This window comes from Salvelinus namaycush, chromosome 19, assembly GCF_016432855.1.
Source record: "Salvelinus namaycush isolate Seneca chromosome 19, SaNama_1.0, whole genome shotgun sequence".
Classification (NCBI taxonomy): Eukaryota; Metazoa; Chordata; class Actinopteri; order Salmoniformes; family Salmonidae; genus Salvelinus; species Salvelinus namaycush.
This window is the reverse complement of record NC_052325.1, coordinates 34,518,507-34,534,689: the sequence shown is the minus strand read 5'-3', so window position 1 is coordinate 34,534,689 and position 16,183 is coordinate 34,518,507. Positions and strand designations below refer to the sequence as shown.

At 43.2% G+C, this 16,183-nt stretch overlaps 2 protein-coding genes across 3 annotated transcripts; one reads left to right on the top strand and one right to left on the bottom strand.

Moving 5' to 3' along the window:
* Positions 1-285: 285 nt before the first annotated feature.
* On the bottom strand, positions 286-4,757 carry trappc2 (trafficking protein particle complex 2). Of its 2 annotated transcripts, none has more exons than XM_039014120.1 (5): positions 4,605-4,757; positions 4,250-4,351; positions 3,788-3,932; positions 792-877; positions 286-702 (listed from the first exon to the last, which is right to left on the bottom strand). In XM_039014120.1, the coding sequence occupies exons 2-5, from the start codon at positions 4,286-4,288 to the stop codon at positions 604-606; spliced, it is 369 nt and encodes a 122-aa protein (XP_038870048.1). In that variant the 5' UTR covers positions 4,289-4,351; positions 4,605-4,757; the 3' UTR covers positions 286-603. The 2 variants fall into 2 exon arrangements, with proteins under 2 accessions (XP_038870048.1, XP_038870047.1); XM_039014119.1 differs by having other exon boundaries at positions 4,233-4,351; positions 4,605-4,732.
* Positions 4,758-4,862: 105 nt separating this feature from the next.
* Positions 4,863-16,105, top strand: ofd1 (OFD1 centriole and centriolar satellite protein). Its single transcript, XM_039014877.1, has 22 exons — positions 4,863-5,159; positions 5,243-5,443; positions 6,023-6,091; positions 6,181-6,208; positions 6,298-6,405; positions 6,488-6,624; positions 6,720-6,893; positions 7,042-7,148; positions 7,255-7,374; positions 8,046-8,119; positions 8,222-8,313; positions 9,489-9,678; positions 10,719-10,849; positions 11,124-11,235; positions 11,763-12,530; positions 12,889-13,051; positions 13,136-13,236; positions 14,577-14,702; positions 14,938-15,095; positions 15,207-15,395; positions 15,518-15,591; positions 15,820-16,105. The coding sequence occupies exons 1-22, from the start codon at positions 5,064-5,066 to the stop codon at positions 15,857-15,859; spliced, it is 3,258 nt and encodes a 1,085-aa protein (XP_038870805.1). The 5' UTR covers positions 4,863-5,063; the 3' UTR covers positions 15,860-16,105.
* Positions 16,106-16,183: the final 78 nt, after the last annotated feature.

Genomic DNA, 16,183 nt, shown 5'->3' with positions numbered 1-16,183 from the left:
CTAGGAGACAATTTTTACACGCTTCAGCACTCGGCGGTCCCTTTCAGTGAGCTTGTGTGGCCTACCACTTCACGGCTGAGCCATTGTTGCTCCTAGACTTTCCCACTTCACAATAACAGCACTTGAACAGTTGACCTGCGCAGCTCTAGCAGGGCAGAAATTTGACAAACTGGCTTGTTGGAAAGGTTGCATCCTATGATGGTGCCACATTGAAAGTCACTGAGCTCTTCAGTAAGGCCATTCTACTGCAAATGTTAGCTATGGAGATTGCATGGCTGTGTGCTCGATTTTATACACCTGTCAAAAAATGGGTGTGGCTGAAATTGCCGAATCGACAAATTTGAAGGGGTGTCCACATACTTTTGTAAATATATATATAGTGTACCATCCATTCATTATGCAACAATGTTCCATGCTTACAATAGCTTTTATACAGTGGTTGGGAAGTATCAGTAATACATACTGAATTTATAAGACATACAACAGGTGATCATAGACAAATTATTTTTATATTATGTATGTCTTAAAACATATTTCAACTGGAAACTGCACACAATGAAGACATTAAAAAAGCTACACAACCATGTTGTCCAGGTTAGTTCATCAGCTCAAGAGGTGCTTCTTTCCAAGGAACTGTACTTTCCTGTCAAATGCCGTCGACCGGATTGGAGCATTGGTTTCATAGAAAGGATTCATTGCAAACTGGAAAAGAGCACAGAATAATGAACAAGAAAAAATCATCAGAATATGAATTATACATGAACATACTGTTTATAGAAAGGATAACTCACCTTAATGTATAAATCATACACGTCATTGAAGAAGTTTTTGATTCCATCTTCTTGTCGTACATCATGAAGCATGATGAATCTCATATGTGATGGAGATGGTTAAGGGAAAAATGGAACACACACACACACACGAACACACTAATTATTTGTCTGAGCCCTTTGTAACAATGACGATTTGTTGAATTCAACACTGTAGACATAATATTTATGTTTTGTTGCAATGTTTCCAGAGGGCTATATAGGTCTCTGTGGATTTGTGGTTGGTGTCCGCCCTGAAATTTGTAGGTTGTGGGTTCAATCCCCAGTCAAGTCTTGATTTTATTACGATCCCCATTAGCCGATGCCAATGGCGACAGCTAGTCTTACTGGGGTCCGACACATAGCAAAAAATACATTACAGACAATATTTTTAAATGTATGTAAAGTATTTTAACATGTAGTGTGTGTGTGCAGCTCTCAGTTACATATACATGTCAGTACATACACACAAAAAGTAGGTCACATGAGGGAGAGGCGTTGTGACGTGAGGTGTTGCTTTATTTTTTTAAACCAGGTTTGCTGTTCACTTTCTCTATATGAGATGGAAGGGAGTTCCATGCAATAATGGCTCTGTATAATACTGTATGTTTGCTTGAAATTGTTCTGGACCTGGGGACTATGAAAAGACACCAGGTGGCATGTCTGATGGGGTAAGTGTGTGTGTCAGTGCAGTGTGTAAGTTGACTATGCAAACTATTTGGAACTTCCAACACATTAATATTTCTTATAAAAACAAGAAACGATGCAGTCAGTTTTTCCTCAACTCTTAGTCAAGAGAAACTGGCATGCATACTATTGATATTCGCCCTCAGATTACAATGAAGAGCAAAACATGCCACTGTTCTGGGCCAGCTGCAGCTTAACTAAGTCTTTCTTTGCAGCACTTGACCATATGACTGAACAATAAGATTAAATAAAGATTAAACTAGAGCATACAGGACCTGCTTTGCGGAGTGTGGTGTCAAAAAAGCAGAACATCTCTTTATCACAGACAGACCTCTCCCCATCTTTACAACCATTGAATCAATATGTTTTGACCATGACAGTTTACAATCTAAGGTAACAAGTCTCCTAATTAAGTCTCCTCAACTTGCTCAACAGCCACACCATTCATTACTAGATCCCAAAGACAAAAAAAACAGGACCCAATGGTTCTCTGCCTGGCACTCAATATTGGGAGTATGTCCCTGTGATAGACTAGCATCCTATGTAGAGTTGAATTGTAGCTGTTGAATCAAGCTGCAGAAACAGGAGATATGCTCCTGCACTATGGACTATTCTGGCTCAGACAAGGCTACTTACTTACAGTTGAAGTCAGAAGTTTACACACACCTTAGCCAAATACATTTGAACTCAGTTTCACAATTCCTGACATTTAATCATAGTAAAAATTCCCTGTCTTAGGTCAGTTAGGATCACCACTTTATTTTAAGAATGTGAAATGTCAGAATAATAGTAGAGAGAATGATTTATTTCAGCTTTCATTTCTTTCATCACATTCCCAGTGGGTCAGAAGTTTACATACACTCAATTAGTATTTGGTAGCATTGCCTTTAAATTGTTTAACTTGGGTCAAACGTTTTGGGTAGCCTTCCACAAGCTTCCCACAATAAATTGGGTACATTTTGGCCCATTCCTCCTGACAGAGCTGGTGTAACTGAGTCAGGTTTGTAGGCCTCCTTGCTCGCACACACTTTTTCAGTTCTGCCCACAAATTTTCTATAGGATTGAGGTCAGGGCTTTGTGATGGCCACTCCAATACCTTGACTTTGTTGTCATTAAGCCATTTTGCCACAAATTTGGAAGTATGCTTGGGGTCATTGTCCATTTGGAAGACCCATTTGCGACCAAGCTTTAACTTCCTGACTGATGTCTTGAGATGTTGCTTCAATGTATCCACATAATTTTCCTGCCTCATGATGCCATCTATTTTGTGAAGTGCACCAGTCCCTCCTGCAGCAAAGCACCCCCAAAACATGATGCTGCCACCCCCGTGCTTCACGGTTAGGATGGTGTTCTTCGGCTTACAAGCCTCACCCTTTTTCCTCCAAACATAACGATGGTCATTATGGCCAAACAGTTCTATTTTTGTTTTATCAGAACAGAGGACATTTCTCCAAAAGATACGATCTTTGTCCCCATGTGCATTTGCAAACCGTAGTCTGGCTTTTTTAATGGAGGTTTTGGAGCAGTGGCTTCTTCATTGTGGAGCTGCCTTCAGGTTATGTCGATATAGGACTCGTTTTACTGTGGATATAGATACTTTTGTACCTGTTTCCTCCAGCAACTTCACAAGGTCCTTTGCTATTGTTCTGGGAATGATTTGCACTTTTCGCACCAAAGTATGTTCATCTCTAGGAGACAGAACGCGTCTCCTTCCTGAGTGGTATGACGGATGCGTGGTCCCATGGTGTTTATACTTGCGTACTATTGTTTGTACAGATGAACGTGGTACCTTCAGGCGTTTGGAAATTGCTCCCAAGGATGAACCAGACTTGTGGAGGTCTACAATCTTTTTCTGAGGTCTTGGCTGATTTTTAAAAATTTTCCCATGATGTCAAGCAAAGAGGCACTGAGTTTGAAGGTAAACCTTGAAATACATCCACAGGTACACCTCCAATTGACTCAAATTATGTCAATTAGCATATCAGAAGCTTCTAAAGCCATCACATAATTTTCTGGAATTTTCCAAGCTGTTTAAAGGCACAGTCAACTTAGTGTATGTAAACTTCTGACCCTCTAGAAGTGAAATAATCTGTCTGTAAACAATTGTTGGAAAAATTACTTGTGTCATGCACAAAGTAGATGTCCTAACCGACTTGCCGAAACTATAGTTTGTTAACAAGAAATTTGTGGAGTGGTTGAAAAACGAGTGTTAATGACTCCAACCTAAGTGTATGTAAACTTCCGACTTCAACTGTATCTGTAGGTATTGGGTAAAAGCTAGAAAAAGATATGTCCTGCAGTGACAAAGGCAGAGACGAACCACTCGTTGAACTTGTCCACAGTTTTCAGGTACATGTTGTTAGACAGCCACATGTTTTCATCCACCAAATCGAGGGCTGCATGCGCAATGAACTGGTTCAGATGCCGGTGGTCATCCTGTTTACATATAAGAGACAGAATGGTAATTGAGTGGGCATTACAGTATCCTCTTCTTTTTACTGGATGTAGACCAATATCTCAATACATAGTTATATAGGCTAGCTGCCCCTTTAGACAGTTATCAGGAACACACATATACACGTGTATGTAGGTATGCATGTATGTATGTAGGTATCTAGGTAGGTAGGTAGGTAGGTAGGTAGGTAGGTAGGTAGGTAGGTAGGTAGGTAGGTATGTATGTATTACACACATATATAAATCTATATATTATGTTGAGTATATCATAACGATACATTCCTTTGACTCAGATTTACCAGCAGGCAAGAATTCCATTTCAAAGACAGGATTATCATGATGCCCAACCATGACAAAATAGAAACTCCCAGACATATTTCTTTCCAGCAATCTGCAATTTTCTGTGTGAACAGAAATATATACACATTATTGGATAGTAGTAATATGGACACTGTACTTAAATCCTTAACAAGCTAGCTAAGTTAGCTTGTAGCTAACGTTAACGTAGCTAGCGTGCTGCAAATACGTGATTATCGTCAAGCTAAACACATTGAAGCGAACTACAAAAGTCTTAATTGTCATAAAGATCCAATAGGTATGTGCATTTACCTCTAAAGCAATGGTTTTAATTTGATAAATCAAATGTGTATTTACCTGTTATAAACGAGCCTCTCCTTTCCGTAATAACGTCGCTGTTTGATAACGACTTGAAAAGTTGAATATAAACTAAATTTGCAATGAAAAGGGATTTAGTAATTTTGTATATCTTATATTACATTTTATGTATACATATGTAGTAATATATCTGTTAGTTGACTAATGTATTTGTTTTTATTTCTGATTTCAAAGACATAATTGGTGCATCATAACTGTGCGACCGGAACTAAAACGATAACAGGCCAGTTCGTTGAATTCAAGGCGTTGGGCACTTGGAGAGGACGCCGTTGGTTACTAAGCAGGTCATTTAAACCAGAATACGTTGAAATACGTGCCATAAACACGAGCTATATACATGTTAGTCGCGTTACAGAGAATTTGGTACTTGTCTTCAGCAAGAAAAAACAGCTAGCAAGTATTCATTGATTGATCCTCTGTTCCCCAATTGAAGTCAACATGTCTGTTGGCAAGGAGGAGGCTTTATCCCCAGATGAGCTGAGGAAGAGGCTTTACCAAACTTTTAAGAATCGAGGAGTGCTTGACACACTTAAAGTAATTATTTACATTGGTATTTAGTATTTTACTACCAAAGACCATTGTTTCTCCCTTTGTCAAACGTTATTTCCTTGTTCCAGACGCAGCTTCGTAATCAGTTGATCCATGAATTGAAGCACCCCATCTTGAGTGGAGAAACTGTTCCCAGGCCAGTCCCTATGAAGTCAGACTCTGTCCTGGTCACCGCATCTAATAGTCTGGTGGCAGATCATTTGAGGAACTCTGGGTATGAGTACACCCTGTCTGTGTTCTACCCTGAATGTAGCATGGGCAAAGATAAGGTGAGCACTTGCACTTATGCTTTGGAGCAGTAACACAGTACTAGGGCTGGGAATTTCCAGGGACGTCAACGATAAGATATTATCACGGTACTTAGGTGCTGATACGTATATGTATTACAATTCTCACGATTCTTTATGTATTGTGATTCAATACTGTGATTTTATTGCGATTCGATGTTCCAAACATACTGCTAACTATATGTCTGCTGCAGAGGGACAAGAGAGAGCCATGAAAAAAAGGTTTTGATCAGTCATGGAAATAAAAGTGCTGAAATCAAATTGGCTCCGTATTTAAAAAGAAGAACAAGCTATGATGTTTTGGTGCAGGTACAGCCAACTAGCGCAAATATGATATTGTCAAAATGATAAGATCCTGACATGTAACTATGGATTTCTTCCCAACCCCCCATCACTACACACTACCTTGTGTTTTGTCCTGTACAATGCAATGTATTATGTTGAAGCTCTGAATGACCCCACTCCAGTAATGTGTGGTCAGCTTTGCTTGTGCTGAACTCTCAGCTTCTTCCTTTACGTTATACTCTTTTGTTGACTATGCTCTCATCTACACCCTGCCAGATTTTCACTTCAAGGGACCTTCTTCAACTTATGAAAATCAGCCCGCAGTCACTACTTTACAAATCTCTGGTAATCACATCATCTTGGTAAAATTATACAAAATTATATAATTTGTACCTAATGATGTGAATGATGGTTATTTGTATATTTTTCAACAGGCATCAAGCACACAGAAAGAGAATAAGGGTATGTTGCGTGATGTTTACTTTCATATGCCAAGCCCCCTCTTGTCAGCTCAAGCATACTGGCATGTTCCTTATTGATGTTTCTTCCAGGTTTCCTGATGAGTCTCTTGATAGAGTTAACAGACCATCATCTGCATGGAGAACAACGTGATGCTGATACTCAGACCACCACTACGCCAGCTTATAGAGAATCTCTTGGTAAGCATGAAGCACTCTCAAGTTGACCCAGTATTATAGTAACGTACATTTAATAACAAAATAATGGACCTTTTGTGTGCAGTTGACAAGATGAAAATGATCGATGATGAGTATGAAGCTCTCCGCTACAAAGGGGACAAGTGGGTGTCCTATGAATCTAAGCTTGCTGCATATCGAAAAGAAGTTGAAGCACAGGTTCAAGCAGAAATGAATGCAAAGGTATGACTCTATTTCTCAACGCCTCTTTATGCATTCTGATGTTCTAGTGTTGGAAATGTCTGTATTGAGAAACATGGTGCTTTTTGCTTCTTCAGCTGCAACATTATAAAGATGTGGAAATATCCAAAGTGAAGATGGAGGAAAAAGACAAATCTCGCAAAGAGATTTTGCAGCTGAGGCAGGACATGGAGAGGACTTATGAGATGAAGTCAGGGGCATTGATCAATAGGGAGAAGAATGCCATTGATCGATTACAGAAACAACAAGAGGTAGTTGATTCTCAGCTCTCCAATCATCGAGTCAGTGGCCAATTCATGTTTTACTTGGGTCGTTCTATTTTCTTAAACTTTTTGCATTCGGGTGTTGTGTGGTTATGTGATGTTATGAATTACTTTGTATTTCATTTGTGTTTTTCAGATTGAGGAAAAAGATGTCTATATGCAAAGACAAGCTGTGTTGAAAGAAATAGAAACCGTGCGGAATAGAGAAGCTGAGCTGAGGTTAAGGATGGAGGCTTTTGAAAAGTAAGATGAAATATTGCCATACTCATGCTGAATCTTTGTCACACTGGGCACCATGTTTCTCAGGGTTGGTTTCTCATGTTACTCACAGAATGCTTATTCACCACAGGACTTGCAAAATACAGGAAGACAAGACCAAGACAATGGAGGAGCTGCTGAGAAGAAGAGAGCTTGCAGTGAAGACAACGGAGGACACCCATGACCAAAAGCTGAAGAATGAGCTTTCAAGGTGTTATGATGGCATTTTGCTAAATGTAGCCTACTTGGACTGTTCTGTACTTTTTAAAGATGATAGTTACTTGCTCTATCTGTTTGATTTCCTTTCACCTCCCAGCACAGAGGTCATCATTCCATTACATCTCTTCTCTCTGCATCCAGAAGGTGGCACTCTTGTGTAGAGAAAAAATATGTATATTCTGACATTCACTTTCATATCCTCAATGCATATTTTGTTCATGTCATGGTTTTGGGATAGTTACAGTCTAAGTATAAGAAGGTTGATGTAATACATATACCACGGGTATGATGAAACATTTATTTTTACTGCTCTAATTACGTTGGTAACCAGTTTATAATAGCAATAAGGCACCTCGGGGGTTTGGTATATGCCAATATACCACGGCTAAGGGCTGTGTCAAGGCACTCCGCGTTGCATTGTGCATAAGAACAGCCCTTAGCTGTGGTATTTTGGCCATATACCACACCTCCTCGGGCCTTAATACTGAAATATACCATGGCTGTCAGCCAATCAGGATTCAGGGCCAGTTTATTACATTACTGTCTTATACTGTATTACTAACATTTATGTTACTGTCAGTCATTATTCCATGCTGTTTATGTCAATGCTTTCCTTGTATAAATAATTTGAGTGATTATTTGATATTTCTCTCTGGCTATCAGATATCAGCTTGAGTTGAATGAAGAGTACACCAAAAGGACTGAAAATCTCACAGAGAATGAAAAAAGAAACAAAGGTCTGTATTTTTCCTGTAGGCTGTTGTTATAAACAATGTATTAACTGTTGTGCTTTGTATCATTTTATACAAATGTCTTATCACACATTCATTTTCTCTCAGTGGAGACTATTCGTATGCAGAAGGAATCTGCTGCAATCGATGCCAAGCTAGAGGAACACAGCAGAGCTTGTGCTGAGTTGAGACGATTGCAGGTAAACTTGGCAACCAATGACACTGTAATGCAGAGACTGGCCCTGTTTTGTAGGATTGTCCTGAGACAGATTGTCATCAGATGGTATACAGTTTTAAGCTGAGTAAGTTAATGTGTACAACTGAGATATACAGTGCCTACCACTTTGAAGATGCAACTTTTTTTTTATTGTGGAACAAACAAGAAATAAGACAAAAAACCTGAAAACTTGAGCGTGCATAACTATTCACCCCCCCAAAGTCAATACTTTGTCGAGCCACCTTTTGCAGCAATTACAGCTGCAAGTCTCTTGGGGTTTGTCTCTATAAGCTTGGCACATCTAGCCACTGGGAATTTTGCACATTCTTCAAGGCAAAACTACTCCAGCTCCTTCAAGTTGGATGGGTTCCGCTGGTGTACCGCAATCTTTAAGTCATACCACAGATTCTCAATTGGATTGAGGTCTGGGCTTTGACTAGGCCATTCCAAGACATTTCAATGTTTCCCCTTAAACCACTCGAGTGTTGCTTTAGCAGTATGCTTAGGGTCATTGTCCTGCTGGAAGGTGAACCTCCTTCCCAGTCTCAAATCTCTGGAAGACTGAAACAGGTTTCCCTCAAGAATTTCCATGTATTTAGCGCCATCCATCATTCCTTCAATTCTGACCAGTTTCTCAGCCCCTGCTGATGAAAAACATACCCACGGCATGATTCTGCCACCACCATGCTTCACTGTGGGGATGATGTTCTCGGGGTGATGAGAGGTGTTGGGTTTGCCCCAGACATAGTGTTTTCCTTGCCAAAAAGCAACATTTTAGTCTCATCTGACCAGAGTACCTTCCATATGTTTGGGGAGTCTCCCACATGCCTTTTGGGGAACACCACACGTGTTTGCTTGTTTTTTTCTTTTAAGCAATGGCTTTTTTCTGGCCACTCTTCCGTAAAGCCCAGCTCTGTGGAGTGTACGGCTTAAAGAAGTCATTTCTTTCCATTTTACTTCACCAATTTCGACTATTTTGTCCATTACATGAAATCCAAATAAAAAACAATTTAAATTACAGGTTGTAATGTAATAAAATAGGAAAAACTCCAAGGGGGATGAGTACTTTTGCATGGCACTGTACCATGAGATACACAGACATAACATTTTCACATACTGATTCGGCCCTTACTGTACGCATGCTACTCTGTAATTTAGATGGAGCTGGACACGTCCCAGTCTCAGTACTCTCTGCTAACGCAGCAGAATGAGCTGCTGAGAGAGAGGCTGGAGACCATGAATGACTACCCCACCCTGAGACGAGAGAGGGTGGAGCAGCAGGCCCAGCTCAGGCTGCTGAAGAAACAGCTGGAGGAAGCTCAGGAGGAGAACCAGCGCCTACGGGCAGGTGAGGAATGGTGGCCTTACCATATGAGATATGCTACTGCCTTCTTTCAGTTTTGCATTGGTGGGCTTATTCTGGGCGTGTGGGGAATCAGTGAAATTTCCCTTCACTTTTTGCTTCCATTTTAGCCTCTAGCATCTCTCTCTCTTTGACTAGTCCTTTTCTCTAAGGGGGAAACGTTTGTTTTTTCACTGTCGCTGGTTCAGAGGTTACCTTGTTTAGAGATGCTCTCCATTTTCTGGTCAAACGGAATGTGTTGAGAAACATACAAATAATGCATGAAATTCTTTTCCAACCCAGAGAGGATACAGTATGTCATTTTTGAGGCATTCAAAGGCTTTGTGGTTTGACTGTGTGGAGTCTGTATAGACTCTACTGGGAAGTATTCAGTCTACTCTGCCCAGTTGGTCTTGGCACTGTGGCAGAGTCTTTTTGGATGTGCTCTAGATGACTGTCAATGCGGGACCCTCTCTGCAGTGTTTGTGGCTTTACAGACGTCTCTGTGAAGTGAAAGCAGGGGGGATGTGGGGGTGGAGAGTCCAGGCGACTGCGGAGGAGGAGGGACATAGGGCTCTCTACAGAGGGCAGAGGGCCAATGCTTCATCTCTCTCTGAGGGACACAATGTTCTTCCTGTCAGAGGAGAAGGGTGGATGGGGGACCAATGGGCCGCTCTCTTCCTCCCTAACAGTAGGCTTCATTAACCACCAAGTTAGGCTAGTACCATGTGCTCGATAATGTCAACCTCCCAGCACCATCTCAGCCAAACCAATATACTGTAGCTAGCTGAGGATATTCACTGGAACGTATCACATAATGTCAGGTGAAAATCACAAGTTAACGTTTTTGCCACAAAACCTCTCTTGACATTTCTGGGGCATTGTCACAATGATTTTAAGAAAAGTACCTAACCTAAGCCCATTACAACTTGTCCTTAATTGAAAAGTTAAAGATTGGTATTTGGATATACTGTACAATGAGTGCTCTAATGTGTAAGCTGTTTGCCGGGATGTTGTGACTCTCTTAGCCGATTGTCTCCCCATAGATCTGGGCAGGCCGTCGGTGGAGCAGCTGGCGCTGCAGACGGAGCTGAGGAGGCTGGAGAGTGCCAGGAGGCTGTCAGAGGAGGAGTTTGACAGCCACAGACAGGTGCTGCAGGCCCAGCTCCACAATGAGGTCAGTGACACAATGCTTCTCTGATGGTGTGGGAAACAATGTGGAAAGTAGAGAGACTTCTTCTCTTTAACACACATCTGGCTTGACGTTTAGTTCTTTGTGCTTATGGTTAGGCCTTACATCTGAGTTCTGGTCCAATTGGGAGCCTGCATGTCATCTTGCACCTGTTGCAGGGTCTTCTTCTCTGTCTGTAACCCCTTGTTGGCTCTGTCCACCTGTTGGAGGTGTTCTCTCTCTGTATTAACCCCTTGTTGACTGTGCCTGTGCATACCAGGTGGAGCGCTGTGCCCAGTTGAAGGCCCAGCTCATAGATTGTGAGGAGAGGACTGAGTGGATGACCACCCATGCAGAGGACATCAAGATGCAGCTCCGACAAACACAACTAGGTACACTGAGTGTGCATGGTCCCTTTGGCGTATTATATTTTTTTAGACATGGCTAGTCACCCTGAATCATGTGTGCATATTGTAGTTCCTTTATCTAGCTCTGCTTCACATCTCTGTATTTTGCATGAAGCCTAGCTTCTGTAGCTTAGCTTGTATAGTAGTCTGCATCTCAATGGTGGCCTTTCCTGACTCTCTTCATTCCTGTTCCTTCACCTGCTCTGATCTTCAAAAGTTGAACAGGTGAAAGCAAGTCCTACAGTAGGCTTTCGATACACTACTTTCGCTTAATCTCTGTTCTCAGATCAGTGCAGATGAAGGAATGGAGGCAAGGAGAGGAATCCACTTCATGATATTGACATGCACCCATAGACTTCTCTGAGATCAGTCTACAAATCACTTTCTCCATCTTATCTCCTTATAGTGGTTGGTATTTTGTCTTTGCCCTCATCTTCTCCTCTTTCATTCCCCATTTCTTTCCCCCCTTCGATCTCTTGGTTCTGTGTGTTCTGTGTGATTGCGGTGGGCAGCTCTAGAGAACGAGGTCCTGCGTAACCCTAAGCCCTCCCTAGTGGACCGCTCAGTGCTGGAGCTCAGTCCTGATAAACTAGTGCCCCCTGATATCTATGTGGACAGAGGTGTCCTGAGAGCCTGGGTGGCGGGTTATGATGACGTGTGTGAAGCAGGTGTGATGCCCTCTCGAGGGCGCAGGCCTCGCTGGGGGCGGAACAGCTCCCCAGACTCTGACACTGAGCTGGTGGCTGGGGCCAAGGCCAGGATCAGAGAGCTGGAGAAGGAGGCGGAGACACTGGAGGAAGCTTACAGGAACTACCAGCAGAGGGCGGTGCACGCCACTGTGTCTCACATGCTGCCCCCGCGATGCCTCTCACCCCAACGAGCACCGGTATCACCCCGCTCTCACTCAACTCAGAGGCAGCATATCTCTCACCAACGCCCTCGCTCGCCCCAAAGACAACAAGTCCCCCCCCATCCTTGCCCCCACTCACCCCAGCATCCACAGGTCTCCCACAGACCTCTCTCCCCTCCACGACAAACCCCTCCCCAGCGTACCAGAGCCCCAACCTCTCCCCAACCCAGAGTGACCTTCGCTGAAGACCAGTCGCAGGATCAGTACCCTGGTCCAGGGAGCGGAAGGGACTTCCAGTCTCTGGACTTCAGTGACGCCCGGTTTTCAGGAGACAGACGCCCCCAGGAAGGCAGCTCCTCTCCCCCCAGACGCCTGTCTTCCACACCCCTCTCCCTCTCCAGGAGGCAGCTTCACACAGAGCCTGTGGAAGGTAGGAGCGTGCAATCTGTTTTAGTGGGTTGTTTCACTTCAAATGGATTTAATGTCCCAAGCGCTTTACTGCTAAGACTGTAAATGTGTTTTGGAAATAATTTACTGTCATTGCTCGAAACAATGCTTGTCTTGGTGTATAGTTAGTATTTTATATCCCATTCATAACTTGTGAGTCATTGAGTCAGTCCATACCATTGTGTTCTGAGTTTTAGTCGACATCTTGTCATCTCCATATTTCCCCCCTTTGAGCCCTTCCACTTCAAGCATTTTGAAACCCCATGTGACAGTGCTGAAGCTGTATCTTCTGTCATTTGCTGCATTTTGTAACTAACAGTTTCTCCCCCTCTCATTCTCAGAGGCTGAGGTATCGTCTGTGGCGTTTCCTGTGCTGTCTCCTGAGAGGCAGCTCTCCCCCCTCCCCCTACCCCACGGAGTGGTGGAATGCTCAGGGGACTTTACCTCCGATCTCTCCCCACCTCGCAGCCCTCAGCTCAGGAGCACTGCACGAGGCCAATGCAGGTAGCACCGGGGTTCACCACATGATCGGCATTATAACAATATATTACGATCAGTTCAGTTGTACAGTTGTTTGTTCGTCTGTAGTCCACCACAGGTACAGCAAATCATCTTCTCCAGTTCCGAGTCAGAGTCTTCTCCTCAGCCTGAGAAGATAACCATTGAAGATCTCACGGAGCCTTTGCCAGGTACTCTTAATCCCAGATCAGTTTCGTTATGTTGTGTTGGTGTCCGTCTTGTGTCATCTGCTGCTTCTTAAAAAACAACGGGTTCAGGGTATATTCCTGGGATACTGTGATGGGGGGGTGTGTTCTGTACTGTTTTAATGTACTTGAAATTGGACCAAAATGACTCCTCCGTCTCTCTTTCTTCAACATGGCATTTAGTTTCCATGATGATTTCCACTACTGACGACTCTAGTGTACTTCAATTCACATTATGTCGACTATGTGCTGCTACGTGCATTTTATTCTACATCGTCGCCCTTAACTAGTGGGATTTACTTCATAACCAGTCAGCCTTTCCATTCTGCCGTGAAAAATACAAAGCACTAGAACACCAAGCAGGATTGTGATTGATGTGTCTGTTTCCAGTCGTGTTATTACATTCCACTATATAATCTCTCTTGACCGTAACCATCGAACTGCGGTATGGTTAAAATGTCACCTTAATCCGTGGTCGGCAGTTCGCCATGCTGTAGTCGGTCTATTAATAACTGCTGTGGCTTGGCGATATCTGAGATGGCAGACGCCTTCTCTATAGGACGCCAGGCAGAGATGACACAGCCCTCTGTGCTCCCAGCATGCTTTGCTTCCTAAACAAACAGCACCTGTGCGTTTACCCACTGTACTGCTGTAATACCAGAATCATACCTTGGGAGGGGCAAGGGGGGGAGCAAACACCTTCAGCACTGCAGGAATGGTGTTGGGATATTGGTTTGTGTTGTTGACCAGTGGCATTGAAATTTTCACCTATTTCGTTATCAATGATGCATCCAAGGTTTTCTGCATCTGATGTAGCCGATTGACTGATCCATATTAGATTTGGGAGTGTTTGCAAATCCAGGCATGTTTTCACCTATGACTCTCAGTGCTGAATCAGTACCAGCTAACAGAGGGTATGGGCCATACAGTATGCCATATGTCTGCCCATACCAAATGCCCCTCCTAACCCAATGTGTCGCATTCAGTCCCATACTTTTACTGGGGAATCCCATTTAGAATGACTGCTAGACATCTAGTAATACATATCAGTTTAAGGTGGCCTTAATCAGGAATGACTCTTTCCATATATTTACACAGGTAATCTATAAATCACTGTAACGACAACACCTACTGCTAAATCAGTTATGGCTGCTTTTTAATGTGTGACTGGCCTCCAGAGTGCCCTCTCACTGGCCCGGCACAATGGTAAGGATGAAGGGCAGCTGATTATGTATTCTGTGTTGGTCCTCCTGGCCTGAGCATAAAGGGCCTCATTGTGACTTTTTCTTTCTCTCTATCTCTCCCCCCCCCCCCCCACCCTCTAGAGCCCAGCCACATTCCAGAGCTGCTCCTGGACACGGCGGGCACTGAGGAGGAGGCCCTTGACGGGCCCCTGACTGTCCCCCCGTCTCGGGCCCCTTGGGACCTCACAGAGGCTCAGCTGCAGGGGGGTGAGTAAGCGAGCACATCCCCTCTCCCTAGAAGAGCACACCCAACTTTTAGACTAACTGATCCGTCACCCCACCCACAATGCACTGGCCATACTCTGCCCATGTTTTATCCAAGCTGATGTTTGATAGCTTACCACTATACTGCAATACGGTAGTCCCGTTTTTAAAACCGCTGTGCAGGGAGCACCGATTCCGCTCATTCTTTTAACCCAAGTGAACCCACTTTGATTTGTAGAAGTTCAACAAACGCTGGATGAACCTGCCAGACAGGAGGAAGAAGAGGAGCTGAGGTGGGAGCGAGAGAGGAGAGAGAGAGAAGAAAAACGACAGCGGGAAAAGGAAGAAGCCCAGGAGAGGGAGCTGAGAGAACTGGAGAGATTGGAGAAAGAAAGGGTGGGGATTAACTTCTAGGCTGTTGCATTGACACATTCACTTCCTTCTATAATGACCTTAACATTGATGGATTGACCTTAGCATTGATGGATTGACCTATCTGTTTCTTAGCTATTGGAAGAAGTGCAGCAGTATGGAGAGGAGGTGGGGGGAGATGAAGAGAAGGAGGAGAGAAGAGGGCAGGAAGAACTGAAGGAGGCAGAAGAGCCTGAGGAGGAGAAAGCCCCGTCCTTAGACAAAGATCCACTCGAGAAGTACCTGAAGATGATCATGGAACAAAGACGGAGTCCGCATGTACAGGTGCAACACACTCTCACACACTTTTCTGTCCTCTGAAGTGTGAAGACACGGTTTTCTTGCGGAACGGAAGCAGCAGTCGAGTGTATACAGCGGAGTGTTTGAATTTGTGTCGTTTTTTTTAGAGCCCTGCTGGGAGAGAGGAGCCAGAACACAGAAGCCCCGAGGCAAAGAGTTTGTCTGATGAGAAAGATGATAGGTAAGTCTAAACATTTCACAGTGCTTGTGAGAGAGGAGAAGAGCGGGGCAGATTTTAGATATGGCAGAGAGACTGCCAGTGAGGTTTCCTGACTCACTTCACAAGAAAGGACCTCCTCTCCTCTGATATGCCAGTCTTTTGATTTTTAGACCAATTTATCAAGAACATGTGTTTTTCAATCCTATCCATAGACTACTGTTAATAAACCATTATTCTATTCCTCTTTAGCGTTGCTTTCTCTCATGAAGATGCAGATGAGTTCTGGTGAGGTGGCACAGAGTGTGAGTGTGAAAGGTACAATACTACTGTACGTTTTACTTTGTTGTTTTTAGATGTTTAAGTTGTATAAATGTCAGTCTTGGTTCATTAACACGAATAAACCTTTGATTTATAAATCACACAGTGCCTCAAAATGACTTATCGACACTTGCTTACAACTTTTTGTATGTGTGTGTACCTTGACATTAGGTTCTATGCCCATTTGACATGGAAAATAAATGCAGTACATAATTGAGTGGAGTTCATTTTTGTATTTCTTTATTTTCATAAAAACAGTTAACAGGCTTGTTGAGAGAGAGATGTCAGAGGGGAT